Source organism: Heterodontus francisci, chromosome 18 (genome assembly GCF_036365525.1).
Source record: "Heterodontus francisci isolate sHetFra1 chromosome 18, sHetFra1.hap1, whole genome shotgun sequence".
Lineage (NCBI taxonomy): Eukaryota > Metazoa > Chordata > Chondrichthyes > Heterodontiformes > Heterodontidae > Heterodontus > Heterodontus francisci.
Window position 1 is genome coordinate 9276879 of NC_090388.1, and position 26331 is coordinate 9303209.

At 43.4% G+C, this 26331-nt stretch overlaps 1 protein-coding gene across 1 annotated transcript in view; it reads left to right on the forward strand.

Moving 5' to 3' along the window:
* endouc (endonuclease, polyU-specific C) overlaps positions 1-26331 on the forward strand; it is a 55305-nt gene that overhangs the window by 10992 nt on the left and 17982 nt on the right. The window contains exons 2-3 of the mRNA XM_068050211.1: positions 8938-9037; positions 25686-25797. Of these exons, the coding sequence (XP_067906312.1) occupies positions 8938-9037; positions 25686-25797 (212 nt within the window). The remainder of the gene's footprint in view (positions 1-8937; positions 9038-25685; positions 25798-26331) is intronic.

The window sequence follows — 26331 nt, forward strand, 5'->3', positions numbered from 1 at the left end:
TCTGAAGAACATTAGTAAACCAGATAGGTTTTTACGACAATCCAACAGTTGTATGGTCACTATTACTGAAATTAGCGTTTTTGTCCAGATTTTGTTTTTGATTAAATTTAATTTCCCCAGTTGGTACAGTGCGCTTTGAGCTCGTGCCTCCCAGCTCATTCATCCAGTCCATTGGATTACTAGCCCAGTAACATAACCACTATGCTACCAAACCCCTATGCAATATACATTTCCGAATCATGGTGTTGTATGACTTGCAGATGGTGGTGTTCCCATGTGCTTGCTGCCCTTGACCTTCTAGGTGGTAGAGGTTACGGATTTTGGAAATACCATCAATGAAGAGCCTTGAGATGGTTTCATACGTTAAAAGCGCCACATAAATGCAAGTTATTTTTGAGACATCTGATTACCTAATCCACTTGCTCTTCTGACTGTTGGACTGTTGTGTCTTTGTCTTATTGAACTCTTGGTACATTTGTTCCCTGTCTGCTGTAATTTAGTGCAACGTTTTGGCATCACAGTTGCACCAAAAGGCAACACCTAATTTGAAATATGTATCGAGACACTGATTAGGGCTTAAGATTTACATTCTTTGCTGGGATCTGGGCATGGTTTGCAAGCTGGTATTTATTGCCCAGTGCTTGAGTTGCCATGAGAAGGTGGTGGTGGGCTGCCTTCTTGAACTACTGCAGTCTGTGTGGTCTCTGCTTTTGCTCTTGATGAAGTCTGTAGTTTTAGATTCACCAATATGCCCACGCACAGCGTTACTGCACAGAAATGGGAAATCTGAACTCAACTGATACCTGGGATGGCGGGGGTTATCTTATGAGGAAAGGTTGGACAGGTTGAGTCTTTATCCATTGGAGTTTAGAAGGATGAGAGGCGATCGTATTGAAACATATAAGATCCTGAGAGAACTTGACAGGGTGGATGCTGAAAGGATGTTTCCCCTTGTGGGAGCGACTAAAACTAAGGGACTCAGTTTAAAAATAAGGGGTTGCCCATTTAAGACTGAGATGAGAAATTTTTTCTCAGAGGGTTGTGAGTCTTTGGAACTCTCTTCCCCAAAGAGTGGTGGAGGCAGGGTCATTGAATATTTTTACGGCGGGAAAGTGGAGTTGAGGCCACAATCAGATCAGCCATGATCTTATTAAATGGTAGAGCACGCTCCAAGGGGCCGACTGGCCTACTCCTGCTCCTAATTCATATGTTTGTAATTACAACATCTAACTCTCAGTCTGCAGTATTGGCAGCCGAACGATTAACTTTCAGTTCTCTGGTGAGCTCAGAATTCCTCAGGTCCGTTCACCAGACTCTAACCTTCGCTCAAAGATATCAGAAACCTGAATATCCTCAGACTGATCACAGAACGTTCCTGTTATTTAGTCTGGAAAGTAAATATGGTCATGATCACTCTGTGCGAATCATTATTGACTCAAAAAAGCTTCAGATTAGCAAGTTTGTTTTGGGAAGTGTAAATAGAGATTGCATTCTAATTTTTTGAAAAATATGTAGCGTATCTGTTTTACATATTCACAGGATCTGAGCAGTATTTATTGCTCTTCCCTAGTTGCCCTTGAGAAGGTGGTGGTGAGCCGCTGTCTTGAACTACAGCAGCCCACAGTGCTGTTAGGAAGGGAGTTCCAGGATTTTGACCCAGCCACAATGAAGGAACAGGGGTATAGTTCCAAGTCAGGATGGTGTGTGACTTGGAGGGGAACTTGTTCCCATGCACCTGCTGCCCTTATTCCTCTGGGTGATAGAGGTTACAGGTTTGGAAGACGAAGAAGCCTTGGCGATTCAGCGATGGCAATGTTGTTGTGTGTCGTGAGGAGATAGTTAAATTCTCTCCTTTTTTTTATTCTTTCATGGCATGTAGGTGGCACTGGGAAGGCCAGCATTTATTGTCCATCCCTAATTACCCTTGACAACTGAGTGGCTTGCTAGGCCATTTCAGAGGGCAGTTAAGAGTCAACCATTTTGTGGGTCTGTAGTCACATGTAGGCCAGATGGTTAAGGACAGCAGATTTCCTTCCCTAAAGGGCATTAGTGAACCAGATGGGTTGGAAATGGTCATTGCCTGGCACTTGTGTGGTATGAATGTTACTTGCCACTCAGCAGCCCAAGCCTGAATGTTGCCCAGGACTTGGTGGAGGGCACAGGTGGAGGACTGGGCACTTATTAAATGTTTATTTTGTGTGATAAACCCATTTTCAGCAGTATTAATAAATTAGGATACCACTCTTAAATACATCAAATGATGCAAAGAATTCTTTTTTTAAACCTCCTGTTATGCTGCCAGAATGCGCTGGTTCATGGAAGATTTTGCATTTGTGATCATGCAAATGATTTTTAACTGTAACCTAACCATTGCAATTTCATAAGAACATAAGAAATGGAGCAGGAGTAGGCAATTCAGCCCCTCAAGCCTGCTCGGCCATTCAATAAGATCGTGGATGATCTTCTACCTGAACCTCTTGACTCCCTTACAGTCCAAAAATCTATTGATCTCAGCCTTGAAATACTCAACGACTAAGCATCCAAAACTCTCTGGGATAGGGAATTCCAAAGTGTGACAACCCAGTGACGGAAGAAATTTCTCTTCATCTCAGTCCTAAATGGCCGACCCATTATTCTGAGACTGTGACCCCCTGTTCTAGATTCCCCAGCCAGGGGAAACGTCCTCCCACCATCTCCCCTGTCAAACCCTCTCAGATTCTTGTGTTTCAATAAGGCCATCTCTCATTCTTCTAACTCATCCTAGGAATCAATCTAGTCAACACAATTTCCTGATTGCGCCCAAAATGTATTTTGGAAAACATATGTGAGGTCCCCACAATTTCCTGACTGGTTCTCCCTGCGAGTGATGCTTCTCACAAGGAGCACCTAATTGGGGATTTGGCCCTAACCTGCCCTCCATTTGGTGATGCAAAGGGCTCTCTACTGTGCACAGCAACTTAATGTGAATGCTTCCACAACCAAGGTGTGTATTATAGTGATAACAGACATATTGGGGTATAAACTTTGTCGGTAGGACTTCTCTACAAAACTGTGACTGAACTTTCTAAAGTAACCTATAGGCTCTTTGGAACTTTGGGTATGAAAGGTGCTGTATAAATTCTATCCTGTTTTAGTCTGTTCAATAATTCAAACATATGCTGCACTTTAAACAAATCATTTTATCTGTACAACAGTTTTAAAATTATTGTGTTTGAAAATGGTGCAGAATTTCTGCTTTGATGTTGGTTGCTGTGATCAAAGTATTGCAGGGGTTTGAACAACATTCTTTCTCATTGCTGCTTTGAAAGCTCTACTGATGTGATGTAGTTTGTGCTGGGCAGCCTGTGATTGCTCCCATCCCTATTTTGAGTAATTAATAGCTTCTCGCTTAACTAGAATGGCAATTTATTTTTTATGTAACAAAAATCAGTCCCTCAACCCCATCACATTTTGTGTGTCCAGTAATTTAAAATGCTGCAACTTTAAAACTCTGATAATGTCATGGAGGTTTACATAAATCTGACGATTCAGATAAAATGCAATCTAAATCTATTTACACTTCTGAATGAATGGGAATAAAGTCTTTTTTTTTTGTACCTTGCTTGTCACAGGAACCTCCCTGCCCATGGGTAGGTGGCAGTGTTGGAATTCCCATTTCTCCCAATGTTCCTTATTCAACAAGTCAGCATCATTGCAGTCTTCCAGTGATCTAGAGTTTACCTTGTGACCCATTCAGTGAATGAATAATTGCTGTTTTTCAGTTACGTTGGGAAAGCTCAACAGGTAGAAGAACAACACGCGAATAGATCCTATATTTCAGACTAAACTGCAGGCTGTATTTATTGTAAGATAGATTCAGAAGTAGTCCATGCACAGAAACAGACTGTTAATCCCAACTCCCCAAGTGATTTTCTCCATGGGCTACCCAGTGCACTCCCACTCTCCTGCTCACTTCCATACCCTTTAAAAACCCCATCCAGTCTAATCCCAATCTCTGCTCACTCTCCATACCCTTTAAAAACCCCATCCAGTCTAATCCCAATCTCTGCTCACTCCCTATACCCTTTAAAAACCCCATCCAGTCAAATCCCAATCTCTGCTCACTCTCCATACCCTTTAAAAACCCCATCCAGTCTAATCCCAATCTCTGCTCACTCCCTATACCCTTTAAAAACCCCATCCAGTCTAATCCCAATCTCTGCTCACTCCCTATACCCTTTAAAAACCCCATCCAGTCTAATCCCAATCTCTGCTCACTCTCCATACCCTTTAAAAACCCCATCCAGTCTAATCCCAATCTCTGCTCACTCCCTATACCCTTTAAAAACCCCATCCAGTCTAATCCCACTCTCTGCTCACTCTCCATACCCTTTAAAAACCCCATCCAGTCTAATCCCAATCTCTGCTCACTCCCTATACCCTTTAAAAACCCCATCCAGTCTAATCCCACTCTCTGCTCACTCCCTATACCCTTTAAAAACCCCATCCAGTCTAATCCCAATCTCTGCTCACTCCCTATACCCTTTAAAAACCCCATCCAGTCTAATCCCAATCTCTGCTCACTCCCTATACCCTTTAAAAACCCCATCCAGTCTAATCCCACTCTCCTGCTCACTTCCTATACCCTTTAAAAACCCCATCCAGTCTAATCCCACTCTCCTGCTCACTTCCATATCCTTTAAAAACCCCATCCAGTCTAATCCCAATCTCTGCTCACTCCCTATACCCTTTAAAAACCCCATCCAGTCTAATCCCAATCTCTGCTCACTCCCTATACCCTTTAAAAACACCATCCAGTCTAATCCCAATCTCTGCTCACTCCCTATACCCTTTAATGTCCCACTCAGTATTATCTCACTTTCCTCACTCTCCATGCCCTTTAATATTCCACCCAGTCTAATTTAATTCTCCTGGTCAGAATGTCCATTTGATCATGTAACTCTTAAATCCAATCTATGGCTTCAGGGGCTTCTGCTTTGAGTTTGAACATCCTATTAAAGGATTTCTGTAGCACCCTTCACACCGTATCCCAAAGTGTTTCACAGCCAAGTGTAGTCGCTGTTGTAATGTAGGAAATCACTGATGAAACCTATGGACAGTGAATGGAAGTAGCCTCCGAGGTTGCTGACTGTAAATGTCTGTCACAACTAACCATGCTTGTAAGATTTGGTCAAGTTTAAAACCTACAAGTTTGAGGCTTCATGTGATGCAGTCGATCAGCCACTGTTGACTGACCATCCCATTTTCATGAAAGACGCCTAAAAGTTAAAACTATGGAATAGCAGATCATGGGCGATTGGAGCCTTGTTTTGCCTCTTGTGTTTTGTGCTCTATGACTGGGTATTACAGTTTAAATCCAAAGAAGATGACTGCATTTTTGAACCTTTGTGTTCATGGATGATATATCTGGGAATGCTGGTCATTCATGGCAGCTTTATTTTGTCACAGACTGTATCAGGTATATACACATTGGCTAGTTGTGGTAGAATGTAGGTCAGGAACAAGCTGGAGCGCCTATCTGATTGTGGTGTAATGTTTGAGGTGGAACATAACAATGATCTTATCTTGATGCTAGAAGGAGTGATAAACAAAGCAGTGTGACCTTGATCTGACAGCTCAACTTAGGCGCTAGAGAGGGATAATTCCCCCTTTGCTCCTTTACAGCTCCGAGTCTTTTGCAATTAAAGAAGTATTCCAGTTGTCTTTCTTGGATCTCAAGTGGATGACTGCACACTTACCCCAGGTTAAACTCCATTTGCCACAGTTTTGTGCACTTATTTGATCGAACCAATGTCTTTTAACAGTGTTGTCTGCAAACTTGGATAAACAACTCTCTATGGCTTCATTCAGGTCATTAATATATGTGGTGAAAAGCTGAGCCTCCAGTACACGTCCCTGGAGAACATCACTAGTTACATCCTTCCAAGCAGAGTGCATTCCCCTTATTCCTACTCTCTGTCTTCTACATCCCAACCAATTACCAACCCATGTCACAAGGTCACCAACAATTTCACTTGCTGTAACTTTTGCTAATCTCTTGCATGGACTTCTATCAGTTGACTCTTTCAATGGCAGTCCATATACACAAGATCTATATACAGTCCCCTATGCATCACATTTGCAACCTCAAAAATCCAACTTGATTAGTTAGACGTGATCATAAACTCATTGTATAAAATATAAAAAGTAAATTACACATAGTCACCAAATCTAGTTGGACCCTATTCAGCAAGGTTTCATCACGTGATCTCCAAATGTTCTGCCCCTGTGCTTCTGCCATTGGTTGTATGGCATTTCAGTTCCCACGGCAATCAGTCAGAAGTGGCGGCTATGATACCCACAGAACACTGCACCCCAGAAACCACTCTATCCACTGCATGGTCTTACCAATGCACAAGGGACCCTTTGCATCTTGGGAGTGTTGCAGCCCTGATATTTGTCATTATTTCAGCCAGAAAAGAAATTGTCCCTAAGATTTTTCTCCCAGATTGCACATGGGAGTGTCAAAGAGATTAATCTTTAAATCCAGGAGACTTGGGGCCAATACTGGAGGCTGTTGGTGACCTGATACGTAGTCTGTTCCTGGTTATCAGCCTGTCTCTTTACTCCTTCCCAGTGACCCATTGCTCCCGACCAGTCCAAGCCCCTCTTTCCTCCATGCACAATGCTGATGGATCCTCCCTGCCCAGTCCCAGTATCCACCTCTAATCCATTGTATGTTGACTGCGTTATGCTGAATTTATATGAAAAAGAAAGGTTTGAAAAGTACACATTGAGTAAATCAACGTGTGAGAGAAGCGTATGGAGAGGGAGATATGCACCTTACGGAAACAAAAGAGTAGAGAGAAAAGTAAGGCTCTGAGCCAACGGACATGGGTAGCGGGGAAATGTGGGACAGAGAATACAACAACAATTGAAACCCTGAGGAAAGTGGAACGAGAAAGAGTGTGAGAGACGAGGAGAGCGAAATACAGTTGGAAAAAATATTTTCTTTTGACCTAAAGTGGGATTAATTGGATTGTTCTTTCAAAGAGTTGACACACACAAGGTGGGCCGAATGGCCTTCTGTGCTGTAAAATTCTATTGCCTTGAGCAACATCGCAGGGGATCATCTGTTACTACTTAGAAGGTCCAGCTTATTATAGAATCAAAGTGCAGTGTGGAGGGGAGGAGGGCGTGGTGTGTCTTGCAGTCTGTGGGATTTCTGCTTTTTAAGACTGACTAAATCTGTAATAATAGAATTGAAGATGCAATTCATTAATCATTGGATCACAGAGTAAAATACTGCACCATGCTCCATGCTGTCAGCATGGCTCCCTTGCCCCCATGCATTCTGCACTTCTCATCCATTATGCAGCTTCCACAAAAGGAAAGACTTGCATTTATGTAGTACCTTTCACATCCTCTGGACAACCCAAAGCACTGTTGCAATGTAAGAAACATGGCAGCCAATTTGTGCACAGCAAGCTCCCACAAACAGCAATGAGATAATCACAAAATAATCTGTTTTGGTGACGTTGACTGAGAGATAAATATTGGGCCAGGACACTTGGGGAAAATCCCCTGCTCTTCAAATAGTGCCACGGGATCATTTATAGCCACCTGAGAGGGCAGACCCGACAGGCAGCACCTCTGATAGCTTAGATTTTATGCTCAAATCTCTGGAGTCGGACTTGAACCCACAACCTTCTGACTCAGAGGCAAGAGTGCTACCTGCTGAGCCACAGCTGATAGCAAAGCATTTGGCAGTATGAAGACTTCAAATCTCTAAATGTTCTGCTTCCAACCATGATAACCCCTTAACCCCAGTGAAACACACAACGAGGCTGTAAGAATAGTGATGATCGTTTTGTTTTACTATTATTATGGATGGATTCTGTACAAAATGGAATTTTATAAGTTTAGTAATGAGGTGTTTTGAGCGTAAAACTCTGAAAGGTTTGTCACACTGTGCGGCTGATGTTCAGGCGGCGTGTGGAACGCCTGATGAACAAGTAAATCCGTTGGGTACAGGGCCAGTGATGAACAGAAATTGATCAAACAGGTGGGGAATGCTTTGCTGTGGTTAGGTTGATGTTCCTTTAACTTTGAAGTGTTTTAGAGTAACTGTGGAGATATTGTGTGTGGAGCCTGGAGTAAAAGTCCAAGAACGAATATCACAAATTAAAGTAAACCGAGATTTTTTTTTTAAGTCATTCTTGGGATGTGGGTGTCGACCAGCAGGCTGGCATTTATTGTCCTGTGGATGTGGTTACTTAGAGAACAAATCATTCACCCCCTGCGGAGATAACTTAAGGAACGGGGTCTTGCTCAGTGGAGTGACTGATGGCTTCGTTGAAATCTTCCAAGTGAACAGGTCCATGACAAATGGGTGGAGTCTTGGAGCCAAGACAGAAAGAGCTGCGAAATGACAAAGTATGAGTCCTAAATAAGAACTTAATTAATCGAGGGCTGAGAAGTCTCCTTCATTGCCTTTTATTTAGTCAGTCTGGAACTGGTGCAAAATGAGGGATTCTTGATATAGTACAAAGCTACTCTGATAATTACATGCCAAGAAATAATTGGATTTTGGTCAAAAACATCAAGGCTAGGAAGTGAAGGACAGGGTACGTATAACTCAGATGTTTTAACTAGTCTGTCTTGCGTTTAGGCTGCTTTCTGTACTGGGTCACTTCCTTCTGTAATTAGTTACTGACCTGTGATTCCATTTGCTTATATTACAACAGTGGCTACACTTCATAAAAGTACTTCATTGGCTGTAGAGCATTTTGGGACGTCATGCTGAGGTTGTGAAAGGCTCTAGAGAAATGCAAGTGGTATCCTGACAAACTTGCTGTGCTTGTTTCTGTGTGAGGCAGACCAGAAAGCTACAGCTAGCATCAAAGAAAGTTGTTCCCATAAAAAGGTGTTTTTCATATTTTGTGCTTTTTTTTCCAGACTAGTAATGAATCAGGATCTTTCCAAGATACTGAACGAGCTTTGGAAAGCAGACGAAAACCGCCTTCTACCTGGAAAAGACTATCAGATCTCTGTGCAGGTTGGCAAATTTTTAAATCAGCTTTAAAAATAAATTTGTATGGCGTAGTCATTTTGGTATTTGTATGGTGCAGTATTGGACAGTGCTGGTCGTATTGGTATTTTTATGGTGCAGTATTGGACAGTGTTGGTCGTATTGGGATTTGTATGGTGCAGTATTGGACAGTGTTGGTCGTATTGGTATTTGTATGGTGCAGTATTGGACAGTGTTGGTCGTATTGGTATTTGTATGGTGCAGTATTGGACAGTGCTGGTCGTATTGGGATTTGTATGGTGCAGTATTGGACAGTGCTGGTCGTATTGGGATTTGTATGGTGCAGTATTGGACAGTGTTGGTCGTATTGGTATTTGTATGGTGCAGTATTGGACAGTGCTGGTCGTATTGGTATTTTTATGGTGCAGTATTGGACAGTGCTGGTCGTATTGGGATTTGTATGGTGCAGTATTGGACAGTGTTGGTCGTATTGGTATTTTTATGGTGCAGTATTGGACAGTGTTGGTCGTATTGGGATTTGTATGGTGCAGTATTGGACAGTGCTGGTCGTATTGGGATTTGTATGGTGCAGTATTGGACAGTGTTGGTCGTATTGGTATTTGTATGATGCAGTATTGGACAGTGCTGGTCGTATTGGTATTTTTATGGTGCAGTATTGGACAGTGCTGGTCGTGTTGGTATTTGTATGGTGCAGTATTGGACAGTGTTGGTCGTATTGGGATTTGTATGGTGCAGTATTGGACAGTGCTGGTCGTATTGGTATTTGTATGGTGCAGTATTGGACAGTGCTGGTCGTATTGGTATTTTTATGGTGCAGTATTGGACAGTGCTGGTCGTATTGGTATTTTTATGGTGCAGTATTGGACAGTGCTGGTCGTGTTGGTATTTGTATGGTGCAGTATTGGACAGTGTTGGTCGTATTGGGATTTGTATGGTGCAGTATTGGACAGTGCTGGTCGTATTGGTATTTGTATGGTGCAGTATTGGACAGTGTTGGTCGTATTGGGATTTGTATGGTGCAGTATTGGACAGTGCTGGTCGTATTGGTATTTTTATGGTGCAGTATTGGACAGTGCTGGTCGTGTTGGTATTTGTATGGTGCAGTATTGGACAGTGTTGGTCGTATTGGTATTTGTATGGTGCAGTATTGGACAGTGCTGGTCGTATTGGTATTTGTATGGTGCAGTATTGGACAGTGTTGGTCGTATTGGTATTTTTATGGTGCAGTATTGGACAGTGCTGGTCGTATTGGTATTTGTATGGTGCAGTATTGGACAGTGCTGGTCGTATTGAGATTTGTATGGTGCAGTATTGGACAGTGCTGGTCGTATTGGTATTTGTATGGTGCAGTATTGGACAGTGTTGGTCGTATTGGTATTTGTATGGTGCAGTATTGGACAGTGTTGGTCGTATTGGTATTTGTATGGTGCAGTATTGGACAGTGCTGGTCGTATTGGGATTTGTATGGTGCAGTATTGGACAGTGCTGGTCGTATTGGGATTTGTATGGTGCAGTATTGGACAGTGTTGGTCGTATTGGTATTTGTATGGTGCAGTATTGGACAGTGCTGGTCGTATTGGTATTTTTATGGTGCAGTATTGGACAGTGCTGGTCGTATTGGGATTTGTATGGTGCAGTATTGGACAGTGTTGGTCGTATTGGTATTTTTATGGTGCAGTATTGGACAGTGCTGGTCGTATTGGTATTTGTATGGTGCAGTATTGGACAGTGCTGGTCGTATTGGTATTTTTATGGTGCAGTATTGGACAGTGCTGGTCGTATTGGGATTTGTATGGTGCAGTATTGGACAGTGCTGGTCGTATTGGTATTTTTATGGTGCAGTATTGGACAGTGCTGGTCGTGTTGGTATTTGTATGGTGCAGTATTGGACAGTGCTGGTCGTATTGTAATTTTTATGGTGCAGTATTGGACAGTGTTGGTCGTATTGGGATTTGTATGGTGCAGTATTGGACAGTGCTGGTTGTATTGGTATTTGTATGGTGCAGTATTGGACAGTGCTGGTCGTATTGTTATTTTTATGGTGCAGTATTGGACAGTGTTGGTCGTATTGGGATTTGTATGGTGCAGTATTGGACAGTGCTGGTTGTATTGTTATTTTTATGGTGCAGTATTGGACAGTGTTGGTCGTATTGGGATTTGTATGGTGCAGTATTGGACAGTGCTGGTTGTATTGGTATTTGTATGGTGCAGTATTGGACAGTGCTGGTTGTATTGGGATTTGTATGGTGCATTATTGGACAGTGTTGGTTGTATTGGTATTTGTATGGTGCAGTATTGGATAGTGCTGGTCGTATTGGGATTTGTATGGTGCAGTATTGGACAGTGCTGGTCGTATTGGTATTTGTATGGTGCAGTATTGGACAGTGCTGGTTGTATTGGGATTTGTATGGTGCAGTATTGGACAGTGCTGGTTGTATTGGGATTTGTATGGTGCAGTATTGGACAGTGCTGGTCGTATTGAGATTTGTATGGTGCAGTATTGGACAGTGCTGGTTGTATTGGGATTTGTATGGTGCAGTATTGGACAGTGTTGGTTGTATTGGTATTTGTATGGTGCAGTATTGGACAGTGCTGGTCGTATTGGGATTTGTATGGTGCAGTATTGGAGAGTGCTGGTCGTGTTGGTATTTGTATGGTGCAGTATTGGACAGTGCTGGTCGTATTGGGATTTGTATGGTGCAGTATTGGACAGTGCTGGTCGTATTGGGATTTGTATGGTGCAGTATTGGACAGTGTTGGTCGTATTGGGATTTGTATGGTGCAGTGTTGGACAGTGCTGGTCGTATTGGTATTTGTTTGGTGCAGTATTGGCCAGTGCTGGTCGTATTGGTATTTTTATGGTGCAGTATTGGACAGTGTTGGTCGTATTGGTATTTGTATGGTGCAGTATTGGACAGTGTTGGTCGTATTGGTATTTGTATGGTGCAGTATTGGACAGTGTTGGTCGTATTGGTATTTGTATGGTGCAGTATTGGACAGTGTTGGTCGTATTGGTATTTGTATGGTGCAGTATTGGACAGTGTTGGTCGTATTGGTATTTGTATGGTGCAGTATTGGACAGTGCTGGTCGTATTGGTATTTTTATAGTGCAGTATTGGACAGTGCTGGTCGTGTTGGTATTTGTATGGTGCAGTATTGGACAGTGTTGGTCGTATTGGTATTTGTATGGTGCAGTATTGGACAGTGCTGGTCGTATTGGTATTTTTATGGTGCAGTATTGGACAGTGCTGGTCGTGTTGGTATTTGTATGGTGCAGTATTGGACAGTGTTGGTCGTATTGGTATTTGTATGGTGCAGTATTGGACAGTGCTGGTCGTATTGGTATTTTTATGGTGCAGTATTGGACAGTGCTGGTCGTGTTGGTATTTGTATGGTGCAGTATTGGACAGTGCTGGTCGTGTTGGGATTTGTATGGTGCAGTATTGGACAGTGTTGGTCGTATTGGTATTTGTATGGTGCAGTATTGGACAGTGCTGGTCGTATTGGTATTTTTATGGTGCAGTATTGGACAGTGTTGGTCGTATTGGTATTTGTATGGTGCAGTATTGGACAGTGTTGGTCGTATTGGTATTTGTATGGTGCAGTATTGGACAGTGTTGGTCGTATTGGTATTTGTATGGTGCAGTATTGGACAGTGCTGGTCGTATTGGGATTTGTATGGTGCAGTATTGGACAGTGCTGGTCATATTGGGATTTGTATGGTGCAGTATTGGATAGTGCTGGTCGTATTGGGATTTGTATGGTGCAGTATTGGACAGTGTTGGTCGTATTGGTATTTGTATGGTGCAGTATTGGACAGTGCTGGTCGTATTGGTATTTGTATGGTGCAGTATTGGACAGTGTTGGTCGTATTGGGATTTGTATGGTGCAGTATTGGACAGTGCTGGTCGTATTGGTATTTGTATGGTGCAGTATTGGACAGTGCTGGTCGTATTGGTATTTGTATGGTGCAGTATTGGACAGTGCTGGTTGTATTGGGATTTGTATGGTGCAGTATTGGACAATGCTGGTCGTATTGGGATTTGTATGGTGCAGTATTGGACAGTGTTGGTCGTATTGGTATTTGTATGGTGCAGTATTGGACAGTGCTGGTCGTATTGGTATTTGTATGGTGCAGTATTGGACAGTGCTGGTCGTATTGGTATTTGTATGGTGCAGTATTGGACAGTGCTGGTCGTGTTGGTATTTGTATGGTGCAGTATTGGACAGTGCTGGTCGTATTGGTATTTTTATGGTGCAGTATTGGACAGTGTTGGTCGTATTGGGATTTGTATGGTGCAGTATTGGACAGTGCTGGTCGTATTGGTATTTTTATGGTGCAGTATTGGACAGTGCTGGTCGTGTTGGTATTTGTATGGTGCAGTATTGGACAGTGTTGGTCGTATTGGTATTTGTATGGTGCAGTATTGGACAGTGCTGGTCATATTGGTATTTGTATGGTGCAGTATTGGACAGTGCTGGTCGTATTGGGATTTGTATGGTGCAGTATTGGACAGTGCTGGTCGTATTGGGATTTGTATGGTGCAGTATTGGACAGTGTTGGTCGTATTGGGTTTTGTATGGTGCAGTATTGGACAGTGCTGGTTGTATTGGGATTTGTATGGTGCAGTATTGGACAGTGCTGGTTGTATTGGGATTTGTATGGTGCAGTATTGGACAGTGCTGGTCGTATTGGTATTTTTATGGTGCAGTATTGGACAGTGCTGGTCGTATTGGGATTTGTATGGTGCAGTATTGGACAGTGCTGGCCGTATTGGTATTTTTATGGTGCAGTATTGGACAGTGCTGGTCGTGTTGGTATTTGTATGGTGCAGTATTGGACAGTGCTGGTCGTATTGGGATTTGTATGGTGCAGTATTGGACAGTGCTGGTCGTATTGTTATTTTTATGGTGCAGTATTGGACAGTGTTGGTCGTATTGGGATTTGTATGGTGCAGTATTGGACAGTGCTGGTCGTATTGGTATTTGTATGGTGCAGTATTGGACAGTGCTGGTTGTATTGGGATTTGTATGGTGCATTATTGGACAGTGTTGGTTGTATTGGTATTTGTATGGTGCAGTATTGGATAGTGCTGGTCGTATTGGGATTTGTATGGTGCAGTATTGGACAGTGCTGGTCGTATTGGTATTTGTATGGTGCAGTATTGGACAGTGCTGGTCGTATTGGGATTTGTATGGTGCAGTATTGGACAGTGCTGGTTGTATTGGGATTTGTATGGTGCAGTATTGGACAGTGCTGGTTGTATTGGTATTTGTATGGTGCAGTATTGGACAGTGTTGGTCGTATTGGTATTTGTATGGTGCAGTATTGGACAGTGCTGGTCGTATTGGGATTTGTATGGTGCAGTATTGGACAGTGCTGGTCATATTGGGATTTGTATGGTGCAGTATTGGATAGTGCTGGTCGTATTGGGATTTGTATGGTGCTGTATTGGACAGTGTTGGTCGTATTGGTATTTGTATGGTGCAGTATTGGACAGTGCTGGTCGTATTGGTATTTGTATGGTGCAGTATTGGACAGTGTTGGTCGTATTGGGATTTGTATGGTGCAGTATTGGACAGTGCTGGTCGTATTGGTATTTGTATGGTGCAGTATTGGACAGTGCTGGTCGTATTGGTATTTGTATGGTGCAGTATTGGACAGTGCTGGTTGTATTGGGATTTGTATGGTGCAGTATTGGACAGTGCTGGTCGGATTGGGATTTGTATGGTGCAGTATTGGACAGTGTTGGTCGTATTGGTATTTGTATGGTGCAGTATTGGACAGTGCTGGTCGTATTGGTATTTGTATGGTGCAGTATTGGACAGTGCTGGTCGTATTGGTATTTGTATGGTGCAGTATTGGACAGTGCTGGTCGTGTTGGTATTTGTATGGTGCAGTATTGGACAGTGCTGGTCGTATTGGTATTTTTATGGTGCAGTATTGGACAGTGTTGGTCGTATTGGGATTTGTATGGTGCAGTATTGGACAGTGCTGGTCGTATTGGTATTTTTATGGTGCAGTATTGGACAGTGCTGGTCGTGTTGGTATTTGTATGGTGCAGTATTGGACAGTGTTGGTCGTATTGGTATTTGTATGGTGCAGTATTGGACAGTGCTGGTCATATTGGTATCTGTATGGTGCAGTATTGGACAGTGCTGGTCGTATTGGGATTTGTATGGTGCAGTATTGGACAGTGCTGGTCGTATTGGGATTTGTATGGTGCAGTATTGGACAGTGTTGGTCGTATTGGGATTTGTATGGTGCAGTATTGGACAGTGCTGGTTGTATTGGGATTTGTATGGTGCAGTATTGGACAGTGCTGGTTGTATTGGGATTTGTATGGTGCAGTATTGGACAGTGCTGGTCGTATTGGTATTTTTATGGTGCAGTATTGGACAGTGCTGGTCGTATTGGGATTTGTATGGTGCAGTATTGGACAGTGCTGGTCGTATTGGTATTTTTATGGTGCAGTATTGGACAGTGCTGGTCGTGTTGGTATTTGTATGGTGCAGTATTGGACAGTGCTGGTCGTATTGGGATTTGTATGGTGCAGTATTGGACAGTGCTGGTCGTATTGTTATTTTTATGGTGCAGTATTGGACAGTGTTGGTCGTATTGGGATTTGTATGGTGCAGTATTGGACAGTGCTGGTCGTATTGGTATTTGTATGGTGCAGTATTGGACAGTGCTGGTCGTATTGGTATTTGTATGGTGCAGTATTGGACAGTGCTGGTCGTGTTGGTATTTGTATGGTGCAGTATTGGACAGTGCTGGTCGTGTTGGTATTTGTATGGTGCAGTATTGGACAGTGCTGGTCGTGTTGGTATTTGTATGGTGCAGTATTGGACAGTGCTGGTCGTGTTGGTATTTGTATGGTGCAGTATTGGACAGTGCTGGTCGTATTGGTATTTGTATGGTGCAGTATTGGACAGTGCTGGTCGTGTTGGTATTTGTATGGTGCAGTATTGGACAGTGCTGGTCGTATTGGTATTTGTATGGTGCAGTATTGGACAGTGCTGGTCGTATTGGTATTTGTATGGTGCAGTATTGGACAGTGCTGGTCGTGTTGGTATTTGTATGGTGCAGTATTGGACAGTGCTGGTCGTATTGGTATTTGTATGGTGCAGTATTGGACAGTGCTGCTCGTATTGGTATTTGTATGGTGCAGTATTGGACAGTGCTCGTCGTATTGGTATTTGTATGGGGCAGTATTGGACAGTGCTGGTCGTGTTGGTATTTGTATGGTGCAGTATTGGACAGTGCTGGTCGTGTTGGTATTTGTATGGTGCAGTATTGGACAGTGCTGGTCGTATTGGTATTTTTATGGTGCAGTATTGGACAGTGCTGGTCGTATTGGTATTTGTATGGTGCAGTATTGGACAGTGCTGGTCGTGTTGGTATTTGTATGGTGCAGTATTGGACAGTGCTGGTCGTGTTGGTATTTGTATGGTGCAGTATTGGACAGTGCTGGTCGTGTTTGTATTTTTATGGTGCAGTATTGGACAGTGCTGGTCGTATTGGTATTTGTATGGTGCAGTATTGGACAGTGCTGGTCGTATTGGTATTTGTATGGTGCAGTATTGGACAGTGCTGGTCGTGTTGGTATTTGTATGGTGCAGTATTGGACAGTGCTGGTCGTATTGGTATTTGTATGGTGCAGTATTGGACAGTGCTGGTCGTGTTGGTATTTGTATGGTGCAGTATTGGACAGTGCTGGTCGTGTTGGTATTTGTATGGTGCAGTATTGGACAGTGCTGGTCGTATTGGTATTTGTATGGTGCAGTATTGGACAGTGCTGGTCGTGTTGCTATTTGTATGGTGCAGTATTGGACAGTGCTGGTCGTATTGGTATTTGTATGGTGCAGTATTGGACAGTGCTGGTCGTGTTGGGATTTATATGGTGCAGTATTGGACAGTGCTGGTCGTATTGGGATTTGTATGGTGCAGTATTGGACAGTGCTGGTCGTGTTGGGATTTGTATGGTGCAGTATTGGACAGTGTTGGTCGTGTTGGTATTTGTATGGTGCAGTATTGGACAGTGCTGGTCGTGTTGGGATTTGTATGGTGCAGTATTGGACAGTGTTGGTCGTGTTGGTATTTGTATGGTGCAGTATTGGACAGTGCTGGTCGTATTGGTATTTGTATGGTGCAGTATTGGACAGTGCTGGTCGTGTTGGGATTTGTATGGTGCAGTATTGGACAGTGTTGGTCGTGTTGGTATTTGTATGGTGCAGTATTGGACAGTGCTGGTCGTATTGGGTTTTGTATGGTGCAGTATTGGACAGTGCTGGTCGTATTGGTATTTTTATGGTGCAGTATTGGACAGTGTTGGTCGTATTGGGATTTGTATGGTGCAGTATTGGACAGTGCTGGTCGTATTGGGATTTGTATGGTGCAGTATTGGACAGTGTTGGTCGTATTGGTATTTGTATGGTGCAGTATTGGACAGTGCTGGTCGTATTGGTATTTGTATGGTGCAGTATTGGACAGTGCTGGTCGTGTTGGGATTTGTATGGTGCAGTATTGGACAGTGTTGGTCGTGTTGGTATTTGTATGGTGCAGTATTGGACAGTGCTGGTCGTATTGGGATTTGTATGGTGCAGTATTGGACAGTGCTGGTCGTATTGGTATTTTTATGGTGCAGTATTGGACAGTGTTGGTCGTATTGGTATTTGTATGGTGCAGTATTGGACAGTGCTGGTCGTATTGGTATTTGTATGGTGCAGTATTGCATAGTGCTGGTCGTATTGGGATTTGTATGGTGCAGTATTGGACAGTGTTGGTCGTATTGGGATTTGTATGGTGCAGTATTGGACAGTGCTGGTCGTATTGGTATTTTTATGGTGCAGTATTGGACAGTGTTGGTCGTATTGGGATTTGTATGGTGCAGTATTGGACAGTGCTGGTCGTATTGGTATTTTTATGGTGCAGTATTGGACAGTGTTGGTCGTATTGGGATTTGTATGGTGCAGTATTGGACAGTGCTGGTCGTATTGGTATTTTTATGGTGCAGTATTGGACAGTGTTGGTCGTATTGGGATTTGTATGGTGCAGTATTGGACAGTGTTGGTCGTGTTGGGATTTGTATGGTGCAGTATTGGACAGTGTTGGTCGTATTGGGATTTTTATGGTGCAGTATTGGACAGTGCTGGTCGTATTGGTATTTTTATGGTGCAGTATTGGACAGTGTTGGTCGTATTGGTATTTGTATGGTGCAGTACTGGACAGTGCTGGTCGTGTTGGTATTTTTATGGTGCAGTATTGGACAGTGCTGGTCGTGTTGGTATTTGTATGGTGCAGTATTGGACAGTGCTGGTCGTATTGGGATTTGTCTGGTGCTGTATTGGACAGTGCTGGTCGTATTGGTATTTTTATGGTGCAGTATTGGACAGTGTTGGTCGTATTGGGATTTGTATGGTGCAGTATTGGACAGTGCTGGTCGTATTGGGATTTGTATGGTGCAGTATTGGACAGTGCTGGTCGTGTTGGTATTTGTATGGTGCAGTATTGGACAGTGCTGGTCGTATTGGTATTTGTATGGTGCAGTATTGGACAGTGCTGGTCGTATTGGTATTTGTATGGTGCAGTATTGGACAGTGCTGGTCGTATTGGTATTTGTATGGTGCAGTATTGGACAGTGCTGCTCGTATTGGTATTTGTATGGTGCAGTATTGGACAGTGCTCGTCGTATTGGTATTTGTATGGGGCAGTATTGGACAGTGCTGGTCGTGTTGGTATTTGTATGGTGCAGTATTGGACAGTGCTGGTCGTGTTGGTATTTGTATGGTGCAGTATTGGACAGTGCTGGTCGTATTGGTATTTTTATGGTGCAGTATTGGACAGTGCTGGTCGTATTGGTATTTGTATGGTGCAGTATTGGACAGTGCTGGTCGTGTTGGTATTTGTATGGTGCAGTATTGGACAGTGCTGGTCGTGTTGGTATTTGTATGGTGCAGTATTGGACAGTGCTGGTCGTGTTGGTATTTTTATGGTGCAGTATTGGACAGTGCTGGTCGTATTGGTATTTGTATGGTGCAGTATTGGACAGTGCTGGTCGTATTGGTATTTGTATGGTGCAGTATTGGACAGTGCTGGTCGTGTTGGTATTTGTATGGTGCAGTATTGGACAGTGCTGGTCGTATTGGTATTTGTATGGTGCAGTATTGGACAGTGCTGGTCGTGTTGGTATTTGTATGGTGCAGTATTGGACAGTGCTGGTCGTGTTGGTATTTGTATGGTGCAGTATTGGACAGTGCTGGTCGTATTGGTATTTGTATGGTGCAGTATTGGACAGTGCTGGTCGTGTTGCTATTTGTATGGTGCAGTATTGGACAGTGCTGGTCGTGTTGGGATTTGTATGGTGCAGTATTGGACAGTGCTGGTCGTATTGGGATTTGTATGGTGCAGTATTGGACAGTGCTGGTCGTGTTGGGATTTGTATGGTGCAGTATTGGACAGTGTTGGTCGTGTTGGTATTTGTATGGTGCAGTATTGGACAGTGCTGGTCGTGTTGGGATTTGTATGGTGCAGTATTGGACAGTGTTGGTCGTGTTGGTATTTGTATGGTGCAGTATTGGACAGTGCTGGTCGTATTGGTATTTGTATGGTGCAGTATTGGACAGTGCTGGTCGTGTTGGGATTTGTATGGTGCAGTATTGGACAGTGTTGGTCGTGTTGGTATTTGTATGGTGCAGTATTGGACAGTGCTGGTCGTATTGGGTTTTGTATGGTGCAGTATTGGACAGTGCTGGTCGTATTGGTATTTTTATGGTGCAGTATTGGACAGTGTTGGTCGTATTGGGATTTGTATGGTGCAGTATTGGACAGTGCTGGTCGTATTGGGATTTGTATGGTGCAGTATTGGACAGTGTTGGTCGTATTGGTATTTGTATGGTGCAGTATTGGACAGTGCTGGTCGTATTGGTATTTGTATGGTGCAGTATTGGACAGTGCTGGTCGTGTTGGGATTTGTATGGTGCAGTATTGGACAGTGTTGGTCGTGTTGGTATTTGTATGGTGCAGTATTGGACAGTGCTGGTCGTATTGGGATTTGTATGGTGCAGTATTGGACAGTGCTGGTCGTATTGGTATTTTTATGGTGCAGTATTGGACAGTGTTGGTCGTATTGGTATTTGTATGGTGCAGTATTGGACAGTGCTGGTCGTATTGGTATTTGTATGGTGCAGTATTGCATAGTGCTGGTCGTATTGGGATTTGTATGGTGCAGTATTGGACAGTGCTGGTCGTGTTGGTATTTGTATGGTGCGGTATTGGACAGTGCTGGTCGTATTGGTATTTGTATGGTGCAGGATTGGACAGTGCTGGTCGTGTTGGTATTTGTATTGTGCAGTATTGGACAGTGTTGGTCGTATTGGTATTTGTATGGTGCAGTATTGGACAGTGCTGGTCGTGTTGGGATTTGTATGGTGCAGTATTGGACAGTGCTGGTCGTATTGGGATTTGTATGGTGCAGTATTGGACAGTGCTGGTCGTATTGGTATTTTTATGGTGCAGTATTGGACAGTGCTGGTCGTGTTGGGATTTGTATGGTGCAGTATTGGACAGTGTTGGTCGTGTTGGTATTTGTATGGTGCAGTATTGGACAGTGCTGGTCGTGTTGGGATTTGTATGGTGCAGTATTGGACAGTGTTGGTCGTGTTGGTATTTGTATGGTGCAGTATTGGACAGTGCTGGTCGTATTGGTATTTGTATGGTGCAGTATTGGACAGTGCTGGTCGTGTTGGGATTTGTATGGTGCAGTATTGGACAGTGTTGGTCGTGTTGGTATTTGTATGGTGCAGTATTGGACAGTGCTGGTCGTATTGGGATTTGTATGGTGCAGTATTGGACAGTGCTGGTCGTATTGGTATTTGTATGGTGCAGTATTGGACAGTGCTGGTCGTATTGGTATTTGTATGGTGCAGTATTGGACAGTGCTGGTCGTATTGGTATTTGTATGGTGCAGTATTGGACAGTGCTGGTCGTGTTGTGATTTGTATGGTGCAGTATTGGACAGTGTTGGTATTTGTATGGTGCAGTATTGGACAGTGTTGGTCGTGTTGGTATTTGTATGGTGCAGTATTGGACAGTGCTGGTCGTATTGGTATTTGTATGGTGCAGTATTGGACAGTGCTGGTCGTGTTGGGATTTGTATGGTGCAGTATTGGACAGTGTTGGTCGTGTTGGTATTTGTATGGTGCAGTATTGGACAGTGCTGGTCGTATTGGTATTTTTATGGTGCAGTATTGGACAGTGTTGGTCGTATTGGGATTTGTATGGTGCAGTATTGGACAGTGCTCGTCGTATTGGGATTTGTATGGTGCAGTATTGGACAGTGTTGGTCGTATTGGTATTTGTATGGTGCAGTATTGGACAGTGTTGGTCGTATTGGTATTTGTATGGTGCAGTATTGGACAGTGCTGGTCGTATTGGTATTTGTATGGTGCAGTATTGGACAGTGCTGGTCGTGTTGGGATTTGTATGGTGCAGTATTAGACAGTGTTGGTCGTGTTGGTATTTTTATGGTGCAGTATTGGACAGTGCTGGTCGTATTGGGATTTGTATGGTGCAGTATTGGACAGTGCTGGTCGTATTGGTATTTTTATGGTGCAGTATTGGACAGTGTTGGTCGTATTGGTATTTGTATGGTGCAGTATTGGACAGTGCTGGTCGTATTGGTATTTGTATGGTGCAGTATTGGACAGTGCTGGTCGTATTGGGATTTGTATGGTGCAGTATTGGACAGTGCTGGTCGTATTGGTATTTGTATGGTGCAGTATTGGACAGTGCTGGTCGTATTGGTATTTGTATGGTGCAGTATTGGACAGTGCTGGTCGTGTTGTGATTTGTATGGTGCAGTATTGGACAGTGTTGGTATTTGTATGGTGCAGTATTGGACAGTGTTGGTCGTGTTGGTATTTGTATGGTGCAGTATTGGACAGTGCTGGTCGTATTGGTATTTGTATGGTGCAGTATTGGACAGTGCTGGTCGTGTTGGGATTTGTATGGTGCAGTATTGGACAGTGTTGGTCGTGTTGGTATTTGTATGGTGCAGTATTGGACAGTGCTGGTCGTATTGGTATTTTTATGGTGCAGTATTGGACAGTGTTGGTCGTATTGGGATTTGTATGGTGCAGTATTGGACAGTGCTCGTCGTATTGGGATTTGTATGGTGCAGTATTGGACAGTGTTGGTCGTATTGGTATTTGTATGGTGCAGTATTGGACAGTGTTGGTCGTATTGGTATTTGTATGGTGCAGTATTGGACAGTGCTGGTCGTATTGGTATTTGTATGGTGCAGTATTGGACAGTGCTGGTCGTGTTGGGATTTGTATGGTGCAGTATTAGACAGTGTTGGTCGTGTTGGTATTTTTATGGTGCAGTATTGGACAGTGCTGGTCGTATTGGGATTTGTATGGTGCAGTATTGGACAGTGCTGGTCGTATTGGTATTTTTATGGTGCAGTATTGGACAGTGTTGGTCGTATTGGTATTTGTATGGTGCAGTATTGGACAGTGCTGGTCGTATTGGTATTTGTATGGTGCAGTATTGGACAGTGCTGGTCGTATTGGGATTTGTATGGTGCAGTATTGGACAGTGCTGGTCGTATTGGTATTTGTATGGTGCAGTATTGGACAGTGCTGGTCGTATTGGTATTTGTATGGTGCAGTATTGGACAGTGTTGGTCGTATTGGTATTTGTATGGTGCAGTATTGGACAGTGCTGGTCGTATTGGTATTTGTATGGTGCAGTATTGGACAGTGTTGGTCGTATTGGGATTTGTATGGTGCAGTATTGGACAGTGCTGGTCGTATTGGTATTTTTATGGTGCAGTATTGGACAGTGTTGGTCGTATTGGGATTTGTATGGTGCAGTATTGGACAGTGCTGGTCGTATTGGTATTTGTATGGTGCAGTATTGGACAGTGTTGGTCGTGTTGGGATTTGTATGGTGCAGTATTGGACAGTGTTGGTCGTATTGGGATTTGTATGGTGCAGTATTGGACAGTGTTGGTCGTATTGGGATTTGTATGGTGCAGTATTGGACAGTGCTGGTCGTATTGGTATTTGTATGGTGCAGTATTGGACAGTGTTGGTCGTATTGGGATTTGTATGGTGCAGTATTGGACAGTGCTGGTCGTATTGGTATTTGTATGGTGCAGTATTGGACAGTGTTGGTCGTGTTGGGATTTGTATGGTGCAGTATTGGACAGTGTTGGTCGTATTGGTATTTTTATGGTGCAGTATTGGACAGTGTTGGTCGTATTGGGATTTGTATGGTGCAGTATTGGACAGTGTTGGTCGTGTTGGGATTTGTATGGTGCAGTATTGGACAGTGTTGGTCGTATTGGGATTTTTATGGTGCAGTATTGGACAGTGCTGGTCGTATTGGTATTTTTATGGTGCAGTATTGGACAGTGTTGGTCGTATTGGTATTTGTATGGTGCAGTATTGGACAGTGCTGGTCGTGTTGGTATTTTTATGGTGCAGTATTGGACAGTGCTGGTCGTGTTGGTATTTGTATGGTGCAGTATTGGACAGTGCTGGTCGTATTGGGATTTGTATGGTGCAGTATTGGACAGTGCTGGTCGTATTGGTATTTTTATGGTGCAGTATTGGACAGTGTTGGTCGTATTGGGATTTGTATGGTGCAGTATTGGACAGTGCTGGTCGTATTGGGATTTGTATGGTGCAGTATTGGACAGTGCTGGTCGTATTGGGATTTGTATGGTGCAGTATTGGACAGTGCTGGTCGTATTGGGATTTGTATGGTGCAGTATTGGACAGTGTTGGTCGTATTGGGATTTGTATGGTGCAGTATTGGACAGTGCTGGTCGTATTGGGATTTTTATGGTGCAGTATTGGACAGTGTTGGTCGTATTGGTATTTGTATGGTGCAGTATTGGACAGTGCTGGTCGTGTTGGTATTTTTATGGTGCAGTATTGGACAGTGCTGGTCGTATTGGTATTTGTATGGTGCAGTATTGGACAGTGCTGGTCGTATTGGGATTTGTATGGTGCAGTATTGGACAGTGCTGGTCGTATTGGGATTTGTATGGTGCAGTATTGGACAGTGCTGGTCGTATTGGTATTTTTATGGTGCAGTATTGGACAGTGTTGGTCGTATTGGGATTTGTATGGTGCAGTATTGGACAGTGCTGGTTGTATTGGTATTTGTATGGTGCAGTATTGGACAGTGCTGGTCGTATTGGTATTTGTATGGTGCAGTATTGGACAGTGCTGGTCGTATTGGTATTTTTATGGTGCAGTATTGGACAGTGCTGGTCGTATTGGTATTTTTATGGTGCAGTATTGGACAGTGTTGGTCGTATTGGTATTTGTATGGTGCAGTATTGGACAGTGCTGTTCGTATTGGTATTTGTATGGTGCAGTATTGGACAGTGCTGGTCGTATTGGTATTTTTATGGTGCAGTATTGGACAGTGCTGGTCGTATTGGGATTTGTATGGTGCAGTATTGGACAGTGCTGGTCGTGTTGGGATTTGTATGGTGCAGTATTGGACAGTGCTGGTCGTATTGGGATTTGTATGGTGCAGTATTGGACAGTGCTGGTCGTATTGGTATTTGTATGGTGCAGTATTGGACAGTGCTGGTCGTATTGGTATTTGTATGGTGCAGTATTGGACTGTGCTGGTCGTATTGGGATTTGTATGGTGCAGTATTGGACAGTGCTGGTCGTATTGGTATTTTTATGGTGCAGTATTGGACAGTGCTGGTCGTGTTGGGATTTGTATGGTGCAGTATTGGACAGTGCTGGTAGTGTTGGTATTTGTATGGTGCAGTATTGGACAGTGCTGGTCGTATTGGTATTTGTATGGTGCAGTATTGGACAGTGCTGGTCGTATTGGGATTTGTATGGTGCAGTATTGGACAGTGCTGGTCGTATTGGTATTTGTATGGTGCAGTATTGGGCAGTGTTGGTCGTATTGGGATTTGTATGGTGCAGTATTGGACAGTGCTGGTCGTATTGGGATTTGTATGGTGCAGTATTGGACAGTGCTGGTCGTGTTGGTATTTGTATGGTGCAGTATTGGACAGTGCTGGTCGTATTGGTATTTGTATGGTGCAGTATTGGACAGTGCTGGTCGTATTGGGATTTGTATGGTGCAGTATTGGACAGTGCTGGTCGTATTGGTATTTTTATGGTGCAGTATTGGACAGTGCTGGTCGTGTTGGTATTTGTATGGTGCAGTATTGGACAGTGCTGGTCGTATTGGTATTTTTATGGTGCAGTATTGGACAGTGCTGGTCGTATTGGTATTTGTATAGAGTGGTTTTGGACAGTGTTAGTTATATTTGTATTTATACAGAGCAGATTTATTATTCATTCATGTGATGTGGGCATTACTGGCTAGGCCAGCATTTATTGCCCATCCCTAATTGACCTTGAGAAGGTGGTGATGAGCCGTCTTCTTGAACCGCTCCAGTCCATGTGTAAGTTCACCCACAGTGCTGTTAGAGACCGAGTTCCAGGATCTTGACCCAGCGACAGTGAAGGAGCAGCTGATGTATTGACAAGTTAGGATAGTGTTTGATTTGGAGGGAAACTTGCAGGTACCATATTGGGTACTGTTGGTTGTGTTGCTGTTTGTTGTTAGACTAGCATTAAAAGCAGCCTGTTTCTCCTGCAGGGTAAAGCCTCCTACGTCCCTCCTCGAAGTAACAATGCAAAGGACAATGCCCGCAGGCCACTGTTCTCCTATGTGAATGAGGAGCGTTTACGGAAGATCAAGTCCTTTGCAGGTGAGTTTTAAGATTTGTTATGTCATATTCAATAACCAGTGAGACTGACAGTAGGAATTGAAGTCTGTATTCAGTTTGACCATTGAATGTCAATCTGTAAATCTGATGTGAGCTGTTCACTGTTTCCTTCTGACTTCTGTTTTACATCTAGTTCTGATTCATGCTTGTGTGTGTAGGGCTCCAACTGCAAACTTCTCACCAACAGCAGTTAATCTCTATTGATCTCGGAGTTTAAGACACAGTTCAGTTTAATCATAGCTCCACTTTAGCAGAATAATGCATTGTGTGTGGTATAATGTTTCCGTGACTATAACCGTGCATCACTCTAAAGCATGGCTCGGGTATAAAATTAAAACCCGACCCGCCAACAGCCGACCCGAACCGGACCCGGACCCGAGTCCTTTAATTTTTTTAAATGCCCAACCCGAAAATAACAAACGTATTAATGAAACAGAAAAAAAATCATAGATTAAAATGAAAACAATACGAAACAGTACAGTCCAGCCCAACCTGACCCAAGCCTGAATGCTGGAC